This window comes from Heteronotia binoei, chromosome 8 (genome assembly GCF_032191835.1).
Source record: "Heteronotia binoei isolate CCM8104 ecotype False Entrance Well chromosome 8, APGP_CSIRO_Hbin_v1, whole genome shotgun sequence".
NCBI lineage: Eukaryota > Metazoa > Chordata > Lepidosauria > Squamata > Gekkonidae > Heteronotia > Heteronotia binoei.
In genome coordinates this window covers 50,209,455-50,235,168 of record NC_083230.1, presented here as the reverse complement: position 1 = coordinate 50,235,168, position 25,714 = coordinate 50,209,455, and the positions used below count along the sequence as shown (strand labels likewise).

Genomic DNA, 25,714 nt, shown 5'->3' with positions numbered 1-25,714 from the left:
AGATGGAATGGAGATGGGAAACAGATTTTTTTCAGCAGCTGTTCATCAGAAAAGACCTGCCAGTTCCCCATACCTCCTTCAAAGAGTCCCCTCTCCCTCTAGGGATTTCTAATCTCAGTCCCTATGATTCAGCCGCCCTTCCCCCCTCCCCCGCCCCCTCCTCCCCCTCATTCGTATGCGGGTCCCTGTGGATTCCTGTCTGCCTGGCGAGGCCGTGTCTGCCAGCCGTTCTCCGCGCAGAATCTTTGGCCAGCGGAAGAGGGCAGTAGCTTCACTATCGCTGTTGCACATGCGTGGCTTTCTCAAGCATGCTCATTAACCAGAACAGAGGAAAAGCGATGGGAAGCAAAACCTGACGGCGCCAGAGACCCAGATCGACGGGCTCCGGGCTGCCGGCTGCATGAAAGCACCATGTGGAGGACACCAGCCTGCCTTCCAGTGATGTGCCTCTTGCTTCACCTCCAGGCTGCAGGTAAGCAGAAATCTGCAAGGCGCGATTTCTGCCTTGGGGAGAGTTGCGAGAGCAGCGCTATCTTTGTGGGGGTCCCTGAGCTCGCTGAGGCTTTTGGAGCGAAGGGGAAAGAGTCAGTCTGCCTGGCTACAGCAGGCGCCAACTTAATTGGATCGATCAAAGCACCTGTTGTGTGTATGGCACTTGCAAGCGCCTGATGCTTGTGAGTGACATAACCCACAATCTAGGACATGTGCCTGGCTGGCGGGATGCGATGCTAGCTGCTGGCAGCGGACAGCTAGACCAGCTAAGGACTGCTTTCCTTTTAATGTGTGCGTTTTAATGCATTTGGCTTTGCAGGTTCAAGAGAAAGTAATAATTCTCAGGAGATCTTTGTGGTTCAGGCGAGGGTTCTTAACTGGATGCTGCACTACAGACATCTCGCGGTAGTCAGTCAATCAAATCCTAGAAGCAAGGAGCGAATTCTCCCTTCTGGAAGCTTGAGATCCCTCTCTCCTGTGTTTGGTGAAGTACCTCTTGCCAGTACGGTTCGGAGAGAGGGGTGGGTCTGTTCCGTGCGTGTGTGTGCCGGCCCGGGGTGCGTGTATACCTCTAGGTTTCAGCACCAGGGTCAGCGGCAACTGAAATACCTAGAAGAGCTAAGCAGCAGCGAGGATTCGGCCGGGGGAGGGGCGTACGTCTATAACACAGCCTGCTGTCTGAGCGCTACTAAAAAAGAAATACGGTAGTTAAATACACACACATTATGCAAAACGCTCAACTGTTGACTTATCAGTTCATATAGAAACCATAGAGATGCGCTTCCCTTCTGTGCCAATTCTTGGTCGATTCGTAGAGCAAATCATGCCTCTCGGTTACTGTACCATGATGGACGCTGCGTTTTTAATATGCGTTCAGATACGGAAATAGCGATTGGAGAAAGGTGAAATCCTGCTGCGCAGCTACCCCTTGTGCAGTAGCCCATGTAGCTGGGATAATAAATCCTCTCTCTGCTTACCTAGCAGAACCTGTGCAGAGTTCAAAAAACGTGGAGAATACGGCATTGCAATCTCCTGCGACAAGAGCTTTTCAGTTCAGCCTGGCTTATTATCGCTTGTATTCCTACCCTCACAAAGAGCCATGGCTTAAACAATATCAACCTCCTCCTTCTGCAGACCCCCCCCCCTCCATAAATAAATGTGGATTCCTCTTCTTTTAAACAGAAGGATATCTCTTTGCTAAGGCTGTAATTAAATACACTTATTTAATACAATTACAACATTGCCTTGCTGATCATGTTCCTTCTGCAATGAAAATGGATTTTGGAGGCTGAAGTTCTCTCCCCACTTTCCTGGGGACCATGAATGGGGTGGAGTGGGGTGGAATCAAGCACAAGGGATTTGTCATAACCTTTAAGAAAATAATGCTGCTTCTTGGAGATTTCACTCATCTGAAGACTCCCCCACTCCAATGAGTTCATTATACCTCCCTTGGTTGCAAGGAACTAAAAAAATCTTAAGCAATTGCTATGTGTAGTGCTGTACTGTTTCTTCTAACCACACTGGTTCTCTGACATCCTATATCTTTCTCCTGCTGATTCCTTGCAATACTGATTGCATGTGTTGAAAGTGTTGAGTTATAGTAATGATATCAATGCAGAATGCTGGAATACAACAATTCTTGAGGTTAAAAAAAATTCTGAGATTAAAAACTTGTATCGCTACATTCTTAGGGACTGTTTGCACTTCAGTTCCCATTAAATGCATTATATATTGATATAACTGGTAATTATCTATAAAACTCTATGTGGTCTGGGGCGAGAGTATTAAGGAATGCTCATTGCCAGTCAACTGACATCAATGAAACCACCTTTTTTATGGTATCTGAGGTCAAGTGGATGCACATTTGACAGGGTCTTTTCATTTGAGGCATCATGGCTGTGGAATGCTTTCCCCACATTAGTATTTCTGGGGAGGTTTTTTGTTTGTTTGTTTGCACTCTCCTCTTGAATTTAGGCACCAGATGAAAACTGTTCTCTTTCCTCAGGCCTCTTATTTGGTTGTTTTGTGTGTATAACCCAAATAACCTGGTTTAGCCCAAGCTCAACATAGCCTGGGAGCGAAGCAGAGTTGGCTATTGACAGTACTTGGATGGGAGACCTCCAAGGAAGATGAGGGTTGCTGTGCAAAGGAAGGCAATGGCAAATCACCTCTGTTCATCTCTGCCTGAAATGCCCCATGGATGGTGTCACTCTGAGTTGGTTCTTCTTAATTCATGTGTGCCCCTTTTGTAGTGATTTTTCCATCATCACTCCTTATCTGTCTTTTATGGTTTGAGCTGTTGAAGTTTTTTTTTTTTTAAACACACTTTTTCTCAATGGGTTTTCATGGTGGGTCTTACCCGATTTTATGTTTTTTGTTTATATTTGTTTATATAAATATTTGTTATTATAAAAAAGATCTTGCCTATAGAAGGTTATATCTGAACATTGTGTTGAGAGTACAGTATACAAAACTAGAATTATGTTTTACATATACGAAACAATATCAATAGCATATAGCTACATTTATGACCTTAGTGATGAACACAATGAAAGTTGCCTAATACGTCATACCTCTTGAGTGCTGTGTGGGAAAGTGAGCAGTGACTCCTGAAAGCTCTTACCTGCCACAAATTTTGTTAGTCTTTAAGATGCTACTGGACTCTTGCTCTTTTCTTCTGTGTGGAAAATGGATTTTTCATGGAGAGTTCTAAATGGAGATTCCTCTCCCCCAGGTATCCCTGTTGCACAACCATCTTTAAAGTAACGAGAGTTCCTTTTAGCTTACTCCACCTTACTGCTCTCTTTTCAGTATCCTTTACTGGAGGCTAAGAGTCCATGGAGGACCAGACACAGTCTATTGCTGTCATTTCAGAAATACCAGACTCCACTCCTCCACTTTTCTTTCATCGTATGTATGGGATTGGGTTGGTATATGGTAGTAGCCCATATTGCAAGTCTGTACCTAGATCAAATTGCCAACATTCGATGGATTATGGAGAAAGCACGGGAGTATCAGAAAAAGGTCTATTTCTGCTTCATTGACTATGCCTTTGATTGTGTGGATCACAACAAACTGTGGCAAGTCCTTAAAAAGATGGGAGTACCAGACCACCTCACATGACTCCTGAGAAACCTGTATAAGGGTCAAAAAGCAACTATCAGAATGGGAAATGGAACAACTGATTAGTTTAGAATAGGAAAAGGAGTTCGACAAGGATGTATATTATCACCCTGCTTATTAAATTTATATGCAGAGAACATCATGTGGAATGCTGGCCTCAATGAAACACAAGCCGGAATTGCCAGGAAAAACATCAACAACCTCAGATATGCAGATGACACTACTCTGATGGCAGAAAGTGAGGAGGACCTAAAGAACCTCCTGTTGAGGGTGAAAGAGCAGAGCACAAAAGTAGGCTTGAAACTCAACACCAAAAAAACTAAGATCATGGTATCCGGCCCCATCACACCTTGGCAAATAGAAGGGGAAGACATGGAAGTAGTGACAGACTTCACATTTCTGGGATCCAAGATCACTACAGATGGTGACTGTAGCCATGAAATTAAAAGACGTTTGCTCCTTGGGAGGACAGCTATGGGGAACCTGGGCAGTATAATAAAAAGTAGAGACATCTCCCTGCCAACAAAAGTCCGTATAGTCAAAGCAATGGTATTCCCAGTAGTAATGTATGGCTGTGAGAGCTGGACCAAAAGGAAGGCTGAGTGCAGAAGTGTGTGCTTTTGAGATGTGGTGCTGGAGAAGAATCTTGAGAGTCCCTTGGACTGCAAGAAGATCAAATCAGTCAGTCCTAAGGGAAATCAACCCAGACTGTTCACTGGAGGGTCAGATGCTGAAGCTGAAATACTTTGGCCACCAAATAATAAGAAGAAGGGAGCACTCCCTGGAGAAGATCCTTATGCTAGGAAAGACAGAAGGCAAAAGAAGAAGGCGCCGGCAAAAGATGGCTGGACAGTGTTACTGATGTAACAAACACAAATTTGAGCAGACCGGAGGATGGTGGAAGACAGGAGGGCCTGGCGTGACTTTGTCCATGGGGTCGCAAAGAGTCGGACTCGACTGTGCAACTGAACAACAACAAATCTAGCCCACATAAACATTTAAGCTTGACTCCTTTAGCTTTGTGCCCCTTTAGTGTTGCTGTCTTCCTTTTCCCTTATGGAAGTGTCATGTCAGTTTGTGAGTGTGATCTTGTAGTCCTGGTTAGTGTCTACTCAGCAAATGTAGGTAAGCTTCAGTGTTATCCTAAGCAGAGCTACCCCTTGCTAAGACCATTGAAATTAGCTCTGCTTAGGACTGCACTGCCTGTCTGGGATAAATGATTAGTTCAGGTGATGAGACTTCCATGAAGCTGTGTCAAACTTCAATCCATTTCCTTTTAAAGACTACTTTAGGATGTTCACCTTTTGCTTTTTTGCCCCCAAGTAGGGGGAATGATTTTTTTCCCCATGAAAATTGTTCAACTTCTTCTAGCTTGGCCCATTTCTGCCAAGGCATTCTGAAACAAACAACCTTCTGAATAAACTGGTTTGTCATTTTAATTTGCAGTACTTTCTCTGTTCAGTTTGGCTGCAGTTTTTAAGTGCAGAGATCGTCATGTTCCACCTTTTCTTCATAATAGAAATATTATTTACTTAAAACTCAGGTATTTCCTTCTCAGTTTTCATTTGGGTTATTGTGAGCAGGATTTTTAGTCCACTTCATTCCAACTCTTTGGAAAACCAAACAAATATTAAAACCAAACCAAAATTTATATTAACCCTCCTCAAAATAATAATAATAACAACAATAATTCTAGCTGCATAACAGTGGGCAATTGAAATAAATATATTAAAGCCAAGATTCAGAAGACTAGTGGTAACAGCAAATTTTTAGTGTGCAAACAAAGGATGAAACAATCAATGCCTGCTGTAAAATTCCTCAGACTGACAATAAAGTATGTCATGATCGAGTTGCAGTTATGTTGCACTGGAATATTTGCAAACAGTATGGCTTACCATCAGCCAGAAATTAATAGGATCACAAACCAGACAAGATCATGGAGAATGATGAAACAAAGATTCTCTGGGATTTCTAATTACAAACAGCTAAACACCTGGAGCATAATACCCCTGATATTACAATTGTAGAAAAAATGAGAAATTGAGTTTGGATTATTGGCACTGCAATCCCAGGATACAACAAAATAGAAAAGAAAGGATGGTGGAAGATCACAAAATACCAAGACCTGTGAATAGAGTCAGAGCGCCTCTGGGAGAAGGTGACCATTGTGCCAGCTGTCTTTAGAGCTGTTGGAGCAGTGCCTAGAAGTCTCAAGAAACACTTGGACATCCTGGGCACCAGCTCAGCTCCAGATGATAGTGTTGCTGGATCTCAAATTATAGAACACCATCTACCAGTCAAATATCTGACTGTAAATAATAATAATAATAATAATCAGTTATATAAATAAAAGGCCAACCGTGGTGCCGGTTCTGAGGATTTTCATTCTTTAGATGTGGCTTACACAGGATTAGCTCACACTGTCTCTGCCATGCTGTTGGCTGATTCTGCTCTCCCCACCCACTGTCAGCCCCATCAGGCAATAATTCCAACATAAGCCCACTGACCTTCAAGGGAGTCAGTTTTCTATTGACAGGGGGCTTCCTGATCAGTACTGCCTCTCCTCAGGGCCTGTTGTAGGAAGTCCAGGACCAGTCTGTCTGAGAGCAGGCAAGGAGGTGCAAGGGTGTAAAACAGGGGAAAGATTTGTGGTGCCTGCCCCCTCCAGACCGCCCCCCAGCTACAGGCCTGTGCTCATGAGAAAACAGTAGGGTCCCTTCTCTTCAACTGAGGCAAAAAGAATGTTCATTCACAGCAGGGAGGGGCCCTTTCCACCTGCCAATACTTTCCACATGCAAGGAGTTAGGGCTTCAGAGTGGGGTCTGCCGGACCCAGGTCCTTGCTGTGGAAGCTGATTGACTGATTTCAGACCAGTCGCAGACTTCCAGTCTAACCTGCCTCACAGGGTTGTTGTTCAGATCACATGGGGGGAGAGAATGATGTAAACTGCTTTGGTTCCCCCCCCCCCATTGTGAAGAATGACTAATTTTCCTATATAGAGACTGCAGAGAGGGCAAAGATGATGGAAAGCTGAAGTCAAAGGGGCAGATAAAGGGAAGGAGATAGGGTTGCCAACTCCAGTTTAGGAAATTTTTGGAGATTTAAGGGGCCAGCCTGAAGAGGGCAGGGTTTGAGGAGGGGTGGAACCTCAGAGAGGTACAATGCCATAGACTCCAAACCAACAATTTCCTTTTGGGAACCACTGTTGCCAGTCTCCAGGTGAGGGCTGGAGATCTCTCAAAATTACAACTGCTCTCCAGATGCCAGAGATCAGCTCACCCTGAGGTGGGGGGGAATGAATGCCTTCACTTGGGTGGGTGGGAAGACAGCAAGGGTGGCAGACACTTGCCCAGAGGCCTTCAGTGGTACCTTTTCATGTTGATGGGAAATTCCTGGAGATTCTGATGTGGACTTAGAGGACGGCATAGGAGTTAGGGCTTCAGAGTGGGGTCTGCTGGACCCAGGTCCTTGCTGTGGAAGCTGACTGATTTCAAACCAGTCACAGACTTCCAGCCTAACCTGCCTCACAGGGTTGTTGTTCAGATCAACGGGGGCAGAAGAGAATTATGTAATCTGCTTTGGTTCCCCCTCACCCCCACTGTGGAGAAAGACAGCCTATGTAGAAGCTGCAGGGAGGGGGAAGGAGATGGAAAGCTGAAGTCAGAGGGGTGGATAAGGGGAAGGTGATAGGTTGCCAACTCCAGGTTAGAGAATTCCTGGATATTTAAGGGGTGGGGTTTGAGGTACAATGCCATTTCCTCCTAGGGAATTGCTGGAGATCACTCAGATTTACAACTGCTCTCTAGATAGCAGAGATAAGCTCCCCTTGAAGTGGGGGGATGTTAATGCCTTCACTTGGGTGGGTGGGAAGACAGCAAGGGTGGCAGGCGCTTGCCCAGAGCCTCCTTCTAGAGCCCGTTGTATTTTTTTTTTCACAACGGGCCTCACTCCTAGTAATAATAATAATATCCCAATTAAACTTATCTCTCACCAGCCAACCATTAAAACCCAGATAACATAAAAATGCCTTGAAGTATTTCTGTAAAATACTGAGATGTGGCCACGGCTGCGTTTCAAAGGGAAAGGAGTTCTATAACGCTGGAGCAGATGCCAGTAATGTCTCTTGTTGTGCCCATGCAGTGCAGAACAGATGGTGATAGTTCGAAGGATGCTTTGGCTGTTCTTAAATATCTTGGTGGACCACAGATGAGACAATGGTCTCTGTATGAAGAGGTACAAGAACTTCCTAGGGCTTGATCCTCCACCTATATATACAGTGATATATATATAATGCCATCTCAGATCTAACTGTACATTATCATGTAGCTGTGACAAGAATGGCCCAGGCTGGCCAATCTCATCAGATCTCAGAAGCTAGCAGGGTCGCTCCTAGTTACTACTTGAATGGGAAACCACTAAGGAAGTCTATGGTCACTATGCAGAGGCAGGGAATGGCAAATCACCTCTGAATACTTCTTGAAAACCCTTATGGGGTCGCCATAAGTCAGCTGCGACTTGATGGCACTTTACACATGCACATGCTATGTTAGTTCTGCACAGTTTATAGAGGATGCTATGCTAAGATATATAGAAGAACCAAAAATAGCTAGGGACTATAAACTGCCTTTATCTTATATAATTCACAATAGAAGTTCACCTGTGCTGCTGTCCATTTCTGTCCTTGTTTATTCAGAAGTTAGTCACACTCTCATGTTAGCCTGCTTAGCAGCATATCCTAAGCCAAGGCTTCAGTCAAAAGTATGGTTACTTGAAATAACTTCTCTGACTTGCACCCAAGCACATGGCCCATTTGCCACTGACATGGTAAACACTATGGTAAACACTGGGTAGGGGTTCACATGGCTGTATCCTCCATAAAAAAAATAACAAACCTTAATGCTTAGAAAGCCCGCATGTCAGAGAGAAGGCTTCATAGACAAAGTGAAATGTAATACTCTGTGTGAGGGGAGGACTTTTTTTTTTTTAACTGAGCAGCATTTATTAAGAGAACTCCCATGAAACATAGGAAAAATCTGTCTTCCGAACAATAGTCTTGTGAAATGTATCTAGCTGTGATCTATATTTATGAATTATAGATGGTGATTTTTGTCTTGTGCACCCATCTCTAGTCATCAAATGCATTGCACTTAGTGCTGCTGTGGACTTTGAATTATGTCCTCTTTGTGAGTTGTGGCTGAAACAACTCAGCTTTTCAGTATGGCTCCCATCCAAAGATTATACTTCAAGAGAAGCCTCTCTATTCAGGGTAATAACATATATAACAACACAGTGAATATAATCTACAAACTTAAAGGTTAACTTGGTACAATTGTGCTCCTTGCACTATGTAGGTACACTGTATGTGAAAAAAAAATTAGAATAAGCATAACAGACTCAGTTTTGAAATGTGCTGGAAATTCTGCCTCATATCATGCCAGTATGATGTAGTAGGAACTTGCTGGGTGACCTTGGGCCAGTCACACACTCTCAGCCTAATGTTCCTCACAGGATTGTTGTGAGGATAAAATGGAGGAGAAGGGAATGTTGTAAGCCACTTTGGCTGATAACAGATGGCCTGGAGAAAGCCAGCCAAAAGAAGAGCGCCCCGGAGCTTCCAGATGGCGCCGGAAGAAGGGGCGGGCCTTGGGTGGCCGGGGAGCATGAGGAACGCTCACACATCCCACTTATGGCTCCCCAGGCACTTGTAAAGCGCCCTGCGGGGTTCCATATGCTTGGCCGCCACCTCAGAGCAGCCCCAGCTCTTTTTGAAGCATTTGGAGCATCTCTCAGGACGGGGTAAGTGAGGGACGGGGGCGGCCAGCAGATGTTGCTGTGTGGCTGGGTTTTTTGGGTCGACTTCAGAGGCGTCTCTGAGTCGACCCAAAGTGCCGGTCTGTAATCAGCCTTTGAGTCCCTGCTGAGGGTAAAGGAACTGAGTGCTAATTACAATATGACAGCAAAAGTTTTCTTCTCTCACTGGAATTCCAAGGTTGGCTACATTGTCAAAGAAGGCACATGTTTTGGTAGAGTTTTCAGCTGAGGCAGGCAGGCTTACCTTGAACTCCTGAACAAGTCCTTCCAGATCACAGCATATTCACTTAGCCACACCAACTCCTGAAAAGGGAGACTGACTTCCCTGGACTTTCAGGCAGATGCAAGAAGTAATCCAATGCAGCCTATTACAATCTGGAAAGCCCATGCTTTGTTCATAGGCCTGGCACTGTCTGGGAAATATCCAAGCTTTGCACATTAATAAATCAATATTCTGTGTTTGTATGAGTCACAGTGAAGAATGCACGAGGGACCCATCCATCAATTCTTAATTCACGTGAGTAGACCCACAGAAATCCAATTGCCCGCAATATCAGATTTGCACTTCAGTTAACAATAGATCATGAAATACATCTCTAGCTGTATACTCAGAAACAGAAAACTGTCTAAGCTCTTCTTTCTTCTGAGTACATTAAAATATTGTTGTATCCACGAATTAGGTACATGTTGCTTTTTCAGAGTATTTTCGAATCTATATCAGTTTTGCTTAAAGCCACATCTAGCCACATTTCATTCTCCGATAATGTGTCTGCATTTCCATATGGAAAACACTTTTGTTGTGAGTGAAATGACATGTTTTAAAATTACCTTTGGGGCTATTTTTAGGACCTCCTCCATTTTTCATAATATTGTCTATTTATATCTGAGTCCTGGAGAGAAGAGGTTTTGAGCTTCTTACTTTATATTCTTTACATGAATACAATTCATACTGTTATTCCTGCCATGTGACTCCTCTGTCATTTGAAAGGGATTTGTTAAGCAGATGTTACTGATGCAATGAATGTGGCTCCATGGTTTTGTGTTACATCATCCTTTCAGTGAATATGTTCTGTACTTTAATATTTTTAATTGGAGAATGGAATGATGAAGGAAAGCAAGACAGTGTGGTGTAGTGGGCAAGGTTGTTAGATTTGGCTTGGACAGACTTGGCTTCAAATCTCCATTCAGTAGGGTCACCAACCTCCAGGTTGGGCGTGGAATTTTCCCAGAATTATAGCTGGTCTCCACACTGCAGAGATCAGTTCCCCTGGAGAAAATGGGAGCTTCAGAAGGAAGACTGTATGGTACACCATAAAGTCTAGAAGAAATGGAAGTCCTAGAGTAATATCACGTCCCCCTGAGCTCCTTCTCCTTCTCAAACTCCATCTTCCTGAGGAACTCTCTGCAAATCTCCAGGAATTTCCCAAGCCAGAGTTGGCAATTTTGCTCAGCCATGGGTGATCTTGATTGTGTCGAACATGGAATGAAATGTTTGTGCAGGTTCAGGTGTACTAGGTGATGGGAACACTGCCTCACTCTTGTGATGCTCCCTTCTATTGTGGCTGCTGCTACCCAATTTCATCTGGCTCTGCTCCTTATGCATACCTTTTAAATTATAGGCATGAGCACCATGATAATTGATGTGCACCTAGATAAATGGAAACTGGGGCAGAGGGAATAAACAGTTAAAGAGAGATTGGGCATTGTTAGAGGTCTCTGAATATGTTTTGAAAGTGGGTTCAGGAATACTTAATAATCTAAGAGCTCAGTCTCCCATATTCAGATAAATCCAGGTTTTAACCAAAGCTGCACATGTGAAGTTCCTGAGGAAGAAAAAATAAAATATAATTTTATTTTATTTAATTTTCCAGTGGCAGAATCAGGCCCATACCCAGGATTTTGAAAGTTGGGGGGCATATAAAAAAGTCAGGGGCACTAAGTGGTTTCCCTCCCCTGACTGTCACTGCTGTGATTCATGTAAGTCTGTCTTTGAAATCTGTTCAGAAACTTCCATGGGAGTGAAAGCTGAGAGGCTGGGGACTATCCCCTTCCTCCCCTGTAATTTAAAATGCATGGGAGTAGTACCCAGGAGCAGACATTACCCCTCCCATGCCATTTAAAGGGCCCACAGATCAGTGGGCCCTTTAAATGGCATGGTAGGGGCAGTGAATGCTCATGAGTACTCCTCTGGTGCAATTTAAATTGCGGGGGGAGGGGGCAGCCCCAGCCTCTCAGCTTTCATCCCAGTGGTGGTGACAGGGGAGGAAAGGTCAGGGGCACCTGACAGGAAGTCAGGGGGCAGGGCCCCCACTGGTCTCCCTGTAGCTACAGGCCTGGGCAGAGTGGACTTCCCTGCCTCTCTCCTTCCAGTGCAGCCCACTGATCTCCACAAAATGCTGTTATTGAGGGATGCCAGAGGAATGACATGAAGGTCTGCAGCTGGGAGGAGAATCATTGGAAATTAGGAATTTCCCTTATGTGGTGGTATAAGGTTTTGAAAATCCATCATGTATTCCTGCATGAGACTAAAGTGCAAAGCACTTGAGATTTTGTAAAAAAAAAAAAAAGTTTGTTTTTCAGAGCTAGTATGATTCAGTAGTAAGCATAAAGGACTTGAATGCAGAACTCAAGATCCATAAGTTAGCTGTGTGACCTTAGAGCCTCAGTTGTCTGTCTGTACAATGGCTGTAGACTTGAAGCCTGATCTTATACAAGACTGAGTGCATTTAAATCTAAAGAAATAATGACCTTTGCAGAAGACTAAATATCACATTAAATGACCAACCACCAAAAGTGCTAAGGGTGATCCCAGGGACATGCCATTATTAGGGTTGCTAACACTGCGTTGGGAAATACCTGGAGACTAGAGGCAGTGCCTGAAGAGGGTGGCATTCAGGGAGGGAAGGGAACACAATAAGGATGTGATGAGTTCACCCTCTGAAGCTGCCATTTCCCCCAGAGAAACTGAGCCCTGTAATCTGGAGATCAGCATTAATTCTGAGCACTCCATACATGTTGAGGTTGGTAATCTTAGCCATTATCTGTGTACAAGTTCCCCTAAAATCAGTGAAGCTGCATGTAATTGCCACAATGATCTTCCTTAGCATCTATAGAGTTATTTCAAGAGTATGAAGTGATTCTCATACATTGTCCTGTGTTAGTCTTTACAACAGCTCTATAAAGTAGGCCAATATTATTATCCCATATTGTAGTTGGAAGGTGAGGTTAAGAGATAATGGCTTCATCCTTTGAATGGCCCTTTCTTACACACCCAGGAAAATGCTGATCGGCACTTTGGAGTCAGGCAGCAATTTTTCTCCAGGCAAGTTTGACCAGGGATCTTGGAGATTTTCATGTCATCTTCTGGGGTCATTGGGGGTGGGGGGAGATACTTGTGAATTTCCTACATTGTGCGGGGGGTTGGGTAAGATGACCCTGGAGGTACCTTTCAACTCTATGATTGTATGATTCATCCTGTGAAATTGTAGTGGTGAGATCTGAACTTGCCAGGGCACAATTCTTTCACTTAACCACTACACTGTGCCAGCACCCAACTTACAAATTGCCATCATTATTGGTAGAAGTGTTAACCAATTAAAGATGTGTCAGTTTAATGGCAGGTAATTAATAATAAATTAATACATTTGCATTTTGAACCTAAGCGACTTTTTGAGAGTCCTGGCAACTGAGTTAATAATAGAAATGCCACCTAAATAATTTAATTTTTCGTTCTTTATTCCAGTAATGCTCCAGAACAAAAAAAGACTCAGAAAATAAATGTGACCTTAGCTCCCACCTGTTTAATTCCTTCCTCCAACAGTGATTAATTAAAGATTTGAATCAACTTAATCTAGTAATGACTAAATCTAACAAATCAATCCCAATTAGAGTTATACCCTTCTAAGTCTATTGAAATCAATCCATTTAGAAGGGTATAACTCCACTTAGGATGACACTGCTAATATATTGTAGGTAGGAATCAAAAAGTATTTAATCAGTCTATTCCGTTTTTTTATTCTTGTAACCAGTGTTCCCTCTAAGCTGAGTTAGTGTGAGTTAGCTCACAGATTTTTTAGCCTCCAGCTCACTCATTTTTGTCTTAGCTCAGGAAGGAGGACCCCAGAAATTCTCTCACCTCCTTCATTAAGAGTCTGGTATGATAAAGTTTGGGATCAAATTATCATGCATAAAATTGCGACCTTTGTGAACCACAACTTTTCAAATTTAGAAAGTTCTCATATCAAGTTTAGATCTATCTGGGCCCCAATTTTAAATTTTATGTCAGAACAATGCATTCTTCCTTCCAACTGCACTTATCATTCTTGGCTTCATTTTTAGTTGTTTAAGATCTGAGAGGCGCATTCTGGGTGTATTATCTGGTTGACTCGTATTTAGTTATTATTTCTCTGTTCATGCTATTTTATGCAGTATTTATTTTGACTATTTTTTGCAATGCTATTGAATGATATAATTTTATGCTCTTCATATGCATTTGTAAGTCAAAGATCTTTGTTTTTAATAAAGATTTATTTATTTAAATAAAAAATCTGACATTGAAAACAATTATTATTATAATTATTGTTGTTGTTGTTTATTTATATTCCGCTCATTCCCCCATAGGGGCTCAGAGCAGAGTACAACATAAATAATAAAATCACAGTAAAATCACAAACAATAAAATCACAACAACATGATAATAAAATCAATTTCAATATTCAGTGCAACAAAATGGTCCAACAAATGGTGTAGCAGGACAATTGTACCATGCTGAGGCCTCTCCCCTCCCCAAATCCTGCTCTCTCTCAGATCCACCCTCAAAGTCTCTAGGTATTTTCCAACACAGACCTGCAACCATATTTAGAAACTGTATATACCACTACTCCTGATATCTACTCAGGGCAGTTTACAATTTTAAAAAATACAGTAAACCCACAAAGTAAGAGTTTTTAATAATAGAACAAGTCATACAAACAAGCTAGGAGCATAAAAACGTAAAACCATGTTCAGGAACCTAAAGTGATATCTGTAAAACAGTCTTCAGGCAAGAAGACCATAGAAATGGTGGACACTTAAATTAAAAACCAGGGACACTTAAGTTAAAAAAGATTTGTCTTTGGCTTGTCTAATGGACAGTAAGGTAGATGCCTGGTGAGCATTCCTGGCTTGGGCACAGAGAGTAGGACTTAAGAAGACTGTTTTAATGTGCATAATGTGTGTGTGAGGAATGCAATCTCATTTAAAAGAAATAGAAAAAAAGAAACCTCCCCCAAAACATATTTCATTTAAGCAATTAAACATGCACCCAGAGGAAACAAAGTATCATGTTCAGTTTTTTTCCTTCCATATTCTCCAGTGCAGCTCACTTCCTTTGGATGACATTAAATCTGAATTACCAAATGAAACTTTTTACTTATTGAGACATTTCTGCCATGTATCCCAAATAGATTAATAAGAAACATAAAATAATTATTAGATTCTTCACTGTTGAATTCATTAGTGTTTTCTCCTATTTCTCTTGTTTTTCCACAGATTTCTTTTCTGGAGACAATGACCACTTCTTGGCAATTCATCAAAGAAAGAGTGGGAAGCCTATCTTCATTTATCATCACGTGCAAAGTGTTGAAAAAAGTTTGGATACAAGTGATCAGGAGGATTATGGACCCAAATCTCATCTGTCTTCCCATGACAAAATAAGCAAACTGCACCCTGCAATTATACTGAAGTCAGCATTTTCGAGACCTGCATATGACCCATCTCTCAGTCTCTTAGCTATGACAGGTGACGATCAGGAAGTGGAAAATCTACCCATTCCAGCAACAAATGTGATTACTGTGGTAAGTATCTTCTGTTGTCTCTTTTCCTGCTCCTTGTCATACATGCTAAGCTCCTGAGTTGCTCTCTAGTCTGTGGGATTGGTGGCTTCTGTCCCAAGAGAAACACTGATGGGAGCTGGTCACAAGCTGCTGATGGGATGCGTGTTTAAATCAAGGGACCTGCAAATCCATCCTGAACAAAATCAGTATCCCTCAGATGTAGCTAGACATTTTAGGAACATCTACATTTATATGTGTCCTGCTTAGTAATATGCTCAGTAAACTTGACCTAATTCTGCTCTTCTGCACAGAATATAGAAAAAGGGTAGTGTCTACAAATATTTAAAAACAGAGTCTAAGAAAGAGCTGAAATGCTAATTAATTTAATTTTTCCTGTGTTGTTGCTTTGTGTGGTCTAGGAAGTAGATAAAATATAGCTTTTATAGGATAAACCCTATAAAAACCTGTTTATGAGAATATGCAAAACTTTTCATGTTCTAAGAGTTATATTTAGGGACAATCTAAGCCATGGACATCAGCAGCAGTTGCCTGGGGCTGAAGTGTCCTTGACTATCCCACCCCCCACCCCCCGGAAGGAAAAAAAAGAGGAAGACATGGCTGCTGTGCAGCCTGACTGTCCTCAGCCTCCAGCTAGGACCTGGGAACCCCCAGAATTACAGTTCATCTCCAGATTACAGAGTTCAGTTCCCTTGAGAACGTGGCAGCTTTGGAGGGTGGACTCTATGGCATTGTACTCCATTTAAGTCCCTGTCCCTCCATGCTCTATCCTCAGATCTCCAGGAGTTTCCCAACCTTGCTCTTGCATCCCTAACCCCCTCAGTCCCCACTGGTTGCCAAGGGGGACTGGTAATCCTAGCTCTGACAGAAACTAGCTGGCTTAGCATTTGCCACACACACTCTCACTCACCATACACAGGACAAAGGTTACCTCTTACTTGAGTCTGGGATGGGACCAGGCTGGGGTGGTGGTGGTTGTGGCAATGATTCCATAGCCACACTTTTGCCCTGGACCCCCAAAACACTACTACTCCTGGTTATATTTCTCCCCCCCCCCCACCACAATCTCTTCTTGAATAAGCCAACAGCTTGCATTCTGTTGCCAAGAAATGTACTTCCCATGGTGCTCACTGCAAGGATCTGGCAGATAAACATCCCATCTCCATGCTCTACAATTGCTGGAGGCTTTAGCTTGCAGTTATCCACGCAAAGCAAGTTTTAAATCTGAGGCCTTGATGATGGTAGAAAGGAACCAGTCCAGCTCTGGCTGGAGGAATAAGGTTAAAGAGATTACAGGCTAGAGAAAAACATGGGTCAAACCATTACAAGAACTTCCAGTTCGGGCTTTGATCATACTCCTCCCCACAAATCTCTTGCCATCTCAGTACACCTTTGACAGAGTTTATAGAAATTCCACAGACAGTGTAGTCTGTATGGTGGTGGGCTTTTCAGTGTTGTTCTGGGAACACAAGAAGAAATCCCAACTTCTCCAGTAATTCCTACAGTTTTAGGCTGCAGTTCTATGCATAGATAATACCTCCTAGTCTTTCTCAGTCTTAGAACTCTGTTTGGATAGAAGGTTATGGGCAAAATCTTTATTTTATAAGTGAGATTTGTTTTTGTTTTTTTAGAAAATGTGTATGCAGTTCAAAACACTACTGCCAAGTAAGGCACACATGAAAAAAAATCAAAGCCATAAACCAGGTTAATAAAACCTGCCAGGACATAAAAGCAGCATACATTTAAAAAGCAGACTACTGTGATGTTGATAGAATGGTCCTGGATATTGAAGCAGGGTCTTTCAAAGGGATCTTTTTCAATTAAAAGCTGTTGTAAAGAGAAACATTTTGGCCTGACACAAAGGCACCAAGTAAACTGCAAGGGGAATGGTATTCCACAGGCCAGGTGCCACCTGTCTGTAGTCCTACCAACCAACCCTGAAAACAAAGGAACAGAGAGCAGGGCTTGAGATCTTATTAACTGGAAAACAGGACAATACAGGAGGAGGAGGTCCTTCAAAATGTGCCCTTTTAGATGTGCCTCCCTTAGTGAATGTGTTTGTGCAAGAAGCAGGGATGGATAAGGACCATATGGAAGAATTGCAGGCTGCTCAATAGGCACCCCTATGAAGTCACCATCTGCTTTGAAAGGCAGAAGTTAGCTGTGGATGCCAACTGAAACTATCTGTCCTGTAGAACACAACCAATGATTGGCATTGGGGAGGAAGGTGTGAAAATGTATACAGCAAGCATAATTATGAATGCTTTCCAAATTGGTCAGAAGTCTTAACCATGAGTGGCATACCAGAGTATCACAATAAATTGCAGAAGACTTTTGTAGGCCAGAAGATGTGCTCCAAAATGTGTTCCACTGAAGGAAAAAATACTTCTGATTACAGTGAGCTCAGAGCCCAGCCATAGAAATGAGACCACTTCAGAGGTGCGTTCACTTTTCAGGCTGAGCTGAATAATACTCAGATTTAGACATAAAGAGCTTTTGAGTGACCCAGTTGCCAGATCTTCATAAAGCAAGATGGAAACTCTTTCTCTACAACCAAAGAACCTCCAGTGAACTGCCAATTTTTCCATAAAGATTTTTTTTAAAAAAAACCCCCGCATTGAATAAAGCTTTAGATAAAACAGTATTAAAAGCATGCACCCTTATCAAAGGCAAAAAGAAGTATAGACAATTGCAAGATTTAATATGACATCTTGCATGACAAGAATTTAAGTCAAAGGCTTCCTATAGATATGGTTTGAATGTTTCTGGTTTTGTTTTAAATACCTGAAGCCTGTATGAGGCATGTTAGCTATCAGTCATGCCTGCATATAAATCTTCATCAAATGTCTAGTGGGAAAGGAGTTAGTACATTTGTGCAAAACAGAAACTAGCACTCTAATGAGGGGTGGCCTAACCAAGAGCTGTATCGGCAATATAGTCTAGGTGCGCCAGTGTGATTTAAGTACAATGTTAGCTTCTGTTTAGAGCACTAAGCCTTCTGTTAGTAGATCTGAGAAACCATATTAACAACTGCCTTCTTGGGATGGATAAAATATCAAAGCATTATTCTGAATTGGAAGGCCAACTGCCATGCTCAATAAGGAGAAGCATATTCTTCCCTCAGGAACATCTTTGGGGAAGCTCTTCAGCAGCCTGGCTTCTTTAGTATTCCAAGGCAGCTGTCATACCGCAAGCAGTTACCAGAGAGTTGGTTTTTAGAATCTGAATTTATACTATAGAAAAGGAATCTGTAAAAATACAGCCTCTCCACTGCAGGATAATTCATTGAAGGACAGTTCATTACAAATGCCAGGAATTCTGTGGGCGTAGCCAGGCCAAAATAATAATTTTATTAATCTGTCTATAAAGGAGTGGTGCTAATGGGTATTCTCTAAAGTCAGCCTGGGAAAATGCTGAGCATTTTGATAGCATGGGGTAGGAAATATTGATTTTGCCTTTTCTGGGATAATCTCTTGTAACATCCAGGGGCTTGCTACTGCCAGAAAATATTGGTCATATATCACTTGTCATGATTTTTCTGTTATGGATCAACAGGGATGCCATTTCTAAGTGCTTTAAGACAAGTGTTTGATTAGATCATATGGAGGAGTCACAGATTCAGAGTGCTATTTATTATATTGGTGATTAAATGATGGGTTTTTATAGAGTTCAAAGTGGATTCCCCTTTTTTAATGCTTGAAATAAAATGTGATATAGCATTGCCAGTTTTCCATATGATTCAGTATAGACTCTAAAAACAAAAAAAACTAAAGAGTCCGGTCAGTAGATAGATGTTCCACTCTGGAACCTGGGAGTGGGAGCTACTTACTGGAAGTTATAGAACAAAGCAGTAGACAAGTTGCACTTTTAGGACCAACTAAGTTTTATTCAGAATGCAAGCTTTCGTATGCTCTAAGCAGACTTCATCAGACAAAACTGGAATGGCAAGCAGCAGTTCTTAATATAAGTGGGCAGTGAGTTAGTATGTAGAATCATGGGAATGTTTTTAGCAGAGTAAAAGAATCACAAATTGGAGTCTGTGTTTGTTAGTTAATGTTGTTAACTGGGCTGAAAAAACATTGGAGAGTGATAAAAAGCAGATTGATGTCGTAGATCAGGTGTGAAGTGCCATAAATTTATGTCATTGTCATTGCCTTTCTCGGTGTCATGACCCTGGTATTCCTTGGAAGTTGCCCATCCAAATACTAGCCAAGGCTGACCCTGCTTAGTTTCTGAGATCTGAAAAAATCGGGCTATTCTGGGCTATTCTACTGGAACTAGAAATAAATTAAAATTAAAAAAAAAATAATCAGAGCTGATTTCTCCACCTCCCACTTCACAATTTGATTTCCTGACTTGACCATTGGCATGATGGGTTTCACTCATTGTCCTGGCTGGTTTTACTCACATTAAGGTAACTAAGAGCAGTTTTGTGAGTTACAGTCATTTGAATTTTAACTGATACAAATTTGAGAGGCTATATTGTTCAGATTTAAGGCTGAATGAACAGCCCTTTCAAGAGGTGTCTAGGTCAAATCAACAATCGATTTTTGAAGAAATGAAATGCAAGTCATCTTACTTTTTGCTTTTAACATACACTTGAAATCTGATCTGAATGAAAACAGACATGAAAATAACTAAACCACTAGTATTGACTTCACTGTAAAAGTAAGTTGTATAGTGAGAAAAGAGGGGAAAGGGATTCAGCTCAGTTGATTAAGGGAACAGAACTCTAAATGGTACAGTTCTCTTATTTTCCTCTGAATGCACTTGGTAGGAATTTTTCTCTGAAGGAAAAAACTGGGACTGTTCAGCTATTACAGTTATGATTAACAAGGCTTTTGTAGAAGTCTGTTTGAAATTTATTGTGCATCTTATTTTATCCTATTGATACACTTGTGCATACTGTGTAATGGGAGAGGGGGAAGCCTCAGGAAACTTTTCAGGTTCTTACCAATGTTTGAAGTTTTAGGCCTGTTCTGATATTCGTGGAGATGATAATCCTGGAGATGATAAATGTGATTCCTGGAGATGATAATCACTTTGTCCCAAGCAAAAAAAAAAACTGGAACCAGGCTGCCCAACAGAAAAAGCTAGAATTATCACATCCAACAATGAATATGCAATTATAGAGGCTATAGACAGGGGACCCGGAAGAGAAGCCTAGAAAAGCGAAGTGGCCCCAATCTAACAAATGGAGAGTAACTATGCTAACTCTTGGAAGGCACAACTATGGCAAGGGATTTGCACCCAGGGGCATTGCTCATGCAATAGCCCACCAACTCAGAGGCAAAAGCCATGTGCCAAGGGACTAAGTGAGGGGTCAAAGGGCAAAAAAAAGAGTGAATGGGGTCAACAGAAATTAGTAATTTATGTGGGGTGTACACACCTCTCTTCCCCCCCCCCCCCGCCCCAGGCTGAGGAGATATAAAGAGGAAAGGAGGGAAAGAAAGGAGAAAATATGTTTCAAGAACCTGCTTTTAAGGCATAGAAAAGCCTGGGCTGAAAATAAAAGTTAAAATTGGCCACAAGCCTGCTGCTTTGAAGAACTTAAACCAAGCAGCAAATACAATTGCCTTTAAAGGCAGGGGAGGAAAACAGCATCTTTCCCATTCATCATAGTAAAAAAAAAAAGCAATCAGAAAGGAGAAAAACGACGCCTTTTTTTCTCTGGCCATTACTGAGAGCGTTCTGACTTAAATGAGATTTGAATTCAGATTGTCATGATCTGGAAACGCTGCTACTTTTGTCTAAAAGCCTCAGATGTGCTAGAAAGAGAATTTTTGGAGCTTTTTAACCCTTTTCTGTGGATTACATCAGAGACCTTGGAAGAACCTTGCTGCAACCACGCGCACACATTCAGTTGCCTTTTCTCTCCAGTGAGGAAGGAAGAATCTTTAACCGTGCCCTGCCTGATTGCTGTGAAAAATGTCGAACCCAGAGAGAGGAGCCACTGGATCTTCTGTTTTCACATCTTCAGGGACAGCCACTGCAAATCTTGGTTTTGGTACTGTGAGTAACCTACCAGTGATAGGATTTAGTACCCTGAATTTTACTAAGAATAGTTTCTCATTCTGGCTCTCGCTCCTAACGCAAAGACATGAGATTTATGGAGCTGAATGAGTTTTGTCTGAAAATCCCCCTGAGAATGAGCAAGAAAAATCAAATTTTAAATGGCTAGATGGTTTTGCAAAAACTCTCATTTTAGAATCTCTTGAGGCATATGAAATTCCTGAATTGCGCACTCTTTAAACTGCAAAACAAATGCTTGAATGCCTTAAAGATAAATATAACAAAACTCCTATGATTTAAAGGGCAAAATATTTGGTTTTCAAGTGCAAGAAGGGGAGAATGTGACTAAACATCTGAAGGAACTTATGTGCATGCTATCCAGACTACAGGAGTTTAGTGAGGCTATTGCAGAATGAGACTTAATCTCAACTATTTAAAAGCTCTACCAAACAGCTACAAGCCAATTAAGATGATTTTGGGACTGCAAAAAGATTTGAGGTTGGAAGGCCTGTTAAATGCTATCGAGGAGGAAGCAGCCTCCAGATCTGGGGACAAGGACATTGAACAAAGGAATAGCAATTTTAAAGCATATATTTCAAATGAGGGAACACGGGCACCACCTGGTGGCCATAGAAATAATCACAGCCAGAAATTTTTAAACCAGAAATTTTCCAAGCCACATGGCCCAGGTGGGAACAAAGAAAAGAATAGAGAAAATACTATGCATGTTAATAATGTGAATTTTATTGGTGAAAGAGGAAGATTTTTGATTGCTAGTGGATCTTCTATGCATATTTATTGATATAAAGGCATGTTTTCAGAGTTGGATGAAAATCAGAGGCCTGAAATGATAGGTGCCAACCAGAAACCCTTACAAGTTTGTGGTGTGGGTGAGATCAAAATGAAATTGCTTACCACTGATGGAGATTTAATGCCAGTAAGACTGAAAAATGTAGCTTATGCACCTGAATCAATTGGGAATTTACTTTCAAGCCAAGTGCTTATAAGAAATAATTATGCTGTATATCTTGATGAAGGAGATGATGGTGAAATCATTCCGAAGAATTCTGTAATTAGTTTTAAACTGGATTAAAGAAATGGAGCCCATTATATTATGGACTTAAGTTAAAGGTCAGGTGCTGTTGATGTTGTGGAAAAGACTGTTTGCCAGACTGAAGGCAGAAAGTGTGACCATGGGAGATGTGTTTATGCTTGGCATGTAAAGTCAGTACACAGAAGCATGCAAAGTGTTGAGAAGTTGCTAAAGGATTATGGACTTGATGTTGTGCATTGTGATAAATCCAAGGAAAGATGTGATGTTTGTCTGAGAGAAAAAGTAACTGCACCTTGCTTCAGTGGAAAAAGCAGTGTGCATAATGAAAGGTTTTTGGAAACAATATTCAGTGATATTGTTGGGCCTATAACAGCCTCGATTGGGAGAAATAATTTTTTCTCAGTTTTCAAGAAGCAAAGACAAAATATAGCACTGTCTATATGCTCAAATCAAAAGATGAGACTCTTGATAAATGTAAAGAATATGTTGCCATTGTTAAAAACAGATTTGGGCATGCACCTCAAAGCTTGCTGACAGATGAATATTGCAATAATGAGTTTAAGAAATTTCTGAAAACAGAAGGGATTGAACACAAAGTGACTGTCCCATACACTCCACAGCAGAATGGGAGTGCAGAAAGACTTAATTGTGTGTTACGGAAAATGACCAGAGCAATGCTCATGTATGGACTCTTACAAAGTTACCTGCAGGAAGAAAGCCTGTTGGATGCAAATGGGTCTACAAAATAAAATACAAAGACGATGGGACTATAGACTTGTACAAAGCAAGGCTAGTAGCCAAAGGATATGCACAAGAATTTGGAACTGATTATTCAGAGACTTTTGCACCAGTTATCAATAGTGCTACACTTAAAACACTACTGAGTGTGGCAGCATCTAGGAATACGCTTGTAGAGCACCTAGACCAAGGGTGGAGAACAGTGGCTCTCCAGATGTTTTTTGCCTACAACTCACATCAGCCCCAGCCAGCATGGCCAATGGCAGGGGCTGATGGGAGTTGTAGGCAAAAAACATCTGGAGACCCACTGTTCCCCACCCCTGACCTAGACATTAAGACAGCGTTTCTTAATGGTGAGCTATCAGAGGAAATCTATATGGAAATACCTGAAGGTTTTTAAGTCCCTGGCAAAGAGAACTATGTTTTCAAACTCAACAAAGGACTGCATGGTTTGAAACAGGCTGCGAAAAGCTGGTATGACAAAATAACTGGACTACTACAGCAACAAGGATTTGAGCAAGGGAAAGCTGAACCCTGCATGTACACTAGACTTACAGATGGAGAATATCAATACATTCTGGTTTACATTAACGATTTGGTTGTGAGGTGCAAGAACAAAGAGGACATTAAAGACATTGTTGAAAAGCTGAACAAAGAGGTTGAAGTCCAAAGACTTGGAGATAAATACTACCTAGGAATAAAGATTGGGAGACTCGAGGATGGAACCTTTCAACTGTGCCAGAGATGAAAGATTATGGACTTTATAGAATCTCTTGGCATGAGAGACTGTAAAGAATCTAAGATACCACTTGAACCTGCATACCTGAGAGCTCAGAGTGTCAACCACTCAAAGACATCAGAGAGTACAGAGAAGCTACAGGAAAACTCCTGTACCTGAGTAAAACTACCAAACCTGATATTACAGCTACTGTTGGAATATTGAGCAGAAAAGTCAGTTTGCCTAATCACCATGATTGGAATGCAGTAAAGAAACTTGCCAGATACTTAAAAGGAACTCTGGACTTAAGACTGATCACTGAACCTTCTGAGAATCCCAGACTAGTTGGATACATGGATGCCAACTATGCAGAAGAATTGTGCAATTACAGATCAACCAGTGGATACTTGTTCTTCTACGGACATGGACTTGTAGAATGGACTAGCAGAAAACAGACTATAGTGGCACAATCTACAGCAGAAGCTGAGTGTGTGTCAGTAGCCAGTGCCTGCAGTGAACTTGAATGGATTTTTCATCTGCTGAAAGACTTCAAGATAAAAGAACCTGTACCTATTGTAATGTTTGAAGATAACCAAGCATATATTGCTATATGTAAAGAGGAAAGTAGAACAGCCAGAAGTAGATCTATTGGTATTAAATGTGAGCTAGTGAAAGATCTACACCAGAAGGGGCTGATTAAGATAGAATATTGTTGTACAGAAGCTATGGTAGCTGATATACTTAAAAAGCCATTACCTTGTGCTTGATTTGAACGTTTACATGAAATGATGAATCTAGTTGATGTGAATGTTACAGTGAATAATGAGTAATGACTATTGAATGTATAATAACTTTGACATTAGACATTGAGAAGGGGTGTTGGAAATATATATATATGTTCTGTATGTCCTTTGCAATGTTCTAAAGTTCCAGTCATTATAGGGTTAACACTGTGTCTGATTCCCTATTGTCTGCATGACCTAGGAAGAAGATACTGACTGCTGTCAATCAAGGTCTAGAAGTGGGAAAATCTGTTTTGTCTGTTTGGTCAGTTAGTCAGGTGACTTCCTTTGTTCAGGCAGAGAGGTCAAGAAGAAAGAGGAAGTAGCCTCCATTAAGCACATGATCTTCTAGTGTAAGCATGTAGTTCTATAGTGTTTGTTGTTTTATCTCCCAGTATCCTTTCCCTGTAGTAATAAATATGTTTTTGCTTTTTCATATTAAATGCCTCTCAATGATTATTTGACCCAGTAATCCATCGCACTGTTTGAGATAAAGAAATAGAATTTCAAACAGAATTCCCTAACAGAAAGGTGGTGGTGAATGGATTGACAAGTTTGCCAAAAGCTTCACGGAGTCATATCCTAGAATTCTTAGGAGGTGAGACTTTATGTGATTTAAAAAATGATTGGTGGTTCCCCCTTAGCTTGTATGTGAACCTGGAGCTTTCCCCCCTTTCTTGTTGGCAGATCCCAGGTACTTCAGGAAAGAGGGAATAGTAGAAGCCTTTTCCCTGTGGTATGGGTTAGATTCTAAAACATTCTGTAGGGGGAACTTTCTGATCAAACTTGAGATGTAATGTTGATCTTCCCTACCTTGATTCTTTGTTGATATGGCCCTCAACTGTAAACATTTTAATGAATTTTACTGTTAATATTTACTCCAAATCCCAGAATACTTTTGACTTTTCCCTCTCCTCTTTTTGTGGAATGATATGTATGTGGCATATTCTAAATAAACTTTTTTAAAAAATGATTGTTGGCTATTGGGATTCTTCTGTTTGTTTGGAATGTCTCCTTTGCCTGAGAGCTAATCCTAGTAAGGGCTTCCATTGTAATAGAACTTGAATGTTTCTCTTGGTAGCTGGAAACTACTGGCTGAAGAGCTGGATTGTATCCTCACTCTCCTCTACCCTTGAAACTGCAAGGTCTGGTA

General features: G+C 41.5%; 1 protein-coding gene across 2 annotated transcripts in view; it reads left to right on the top strand.

Moving 5' to 3' along the window:
- The first annotated feature begins 309 nt into the window (after positions 1-309).
- The window catches only part of PTPRR (protein tyrosine phosphatase receptor type R), a 203,608-nt gene continuing 178,203 nt past the window's right edge, over positions 310-25,714 (top strand). The window contains exons 1-2 of one of the 2 annotated variants that reach the window (XM_060245073.1): positions 310-472; positions 14,956-15,260. In XM_060245073.1, the coding sequence (XP_060101056.1) occupies positions 412-472; positions 14,956-15,260 (366 nt within the window). In that variant the 5' untranslated portion in view covers positions 310-411. Of the gene's footprint in view, positions 473-14,955; positions 15,261-25,714 lie in introns of those variants that run through there. The other variant, XM_060245076.1, reaches the window with a different exon arrangement.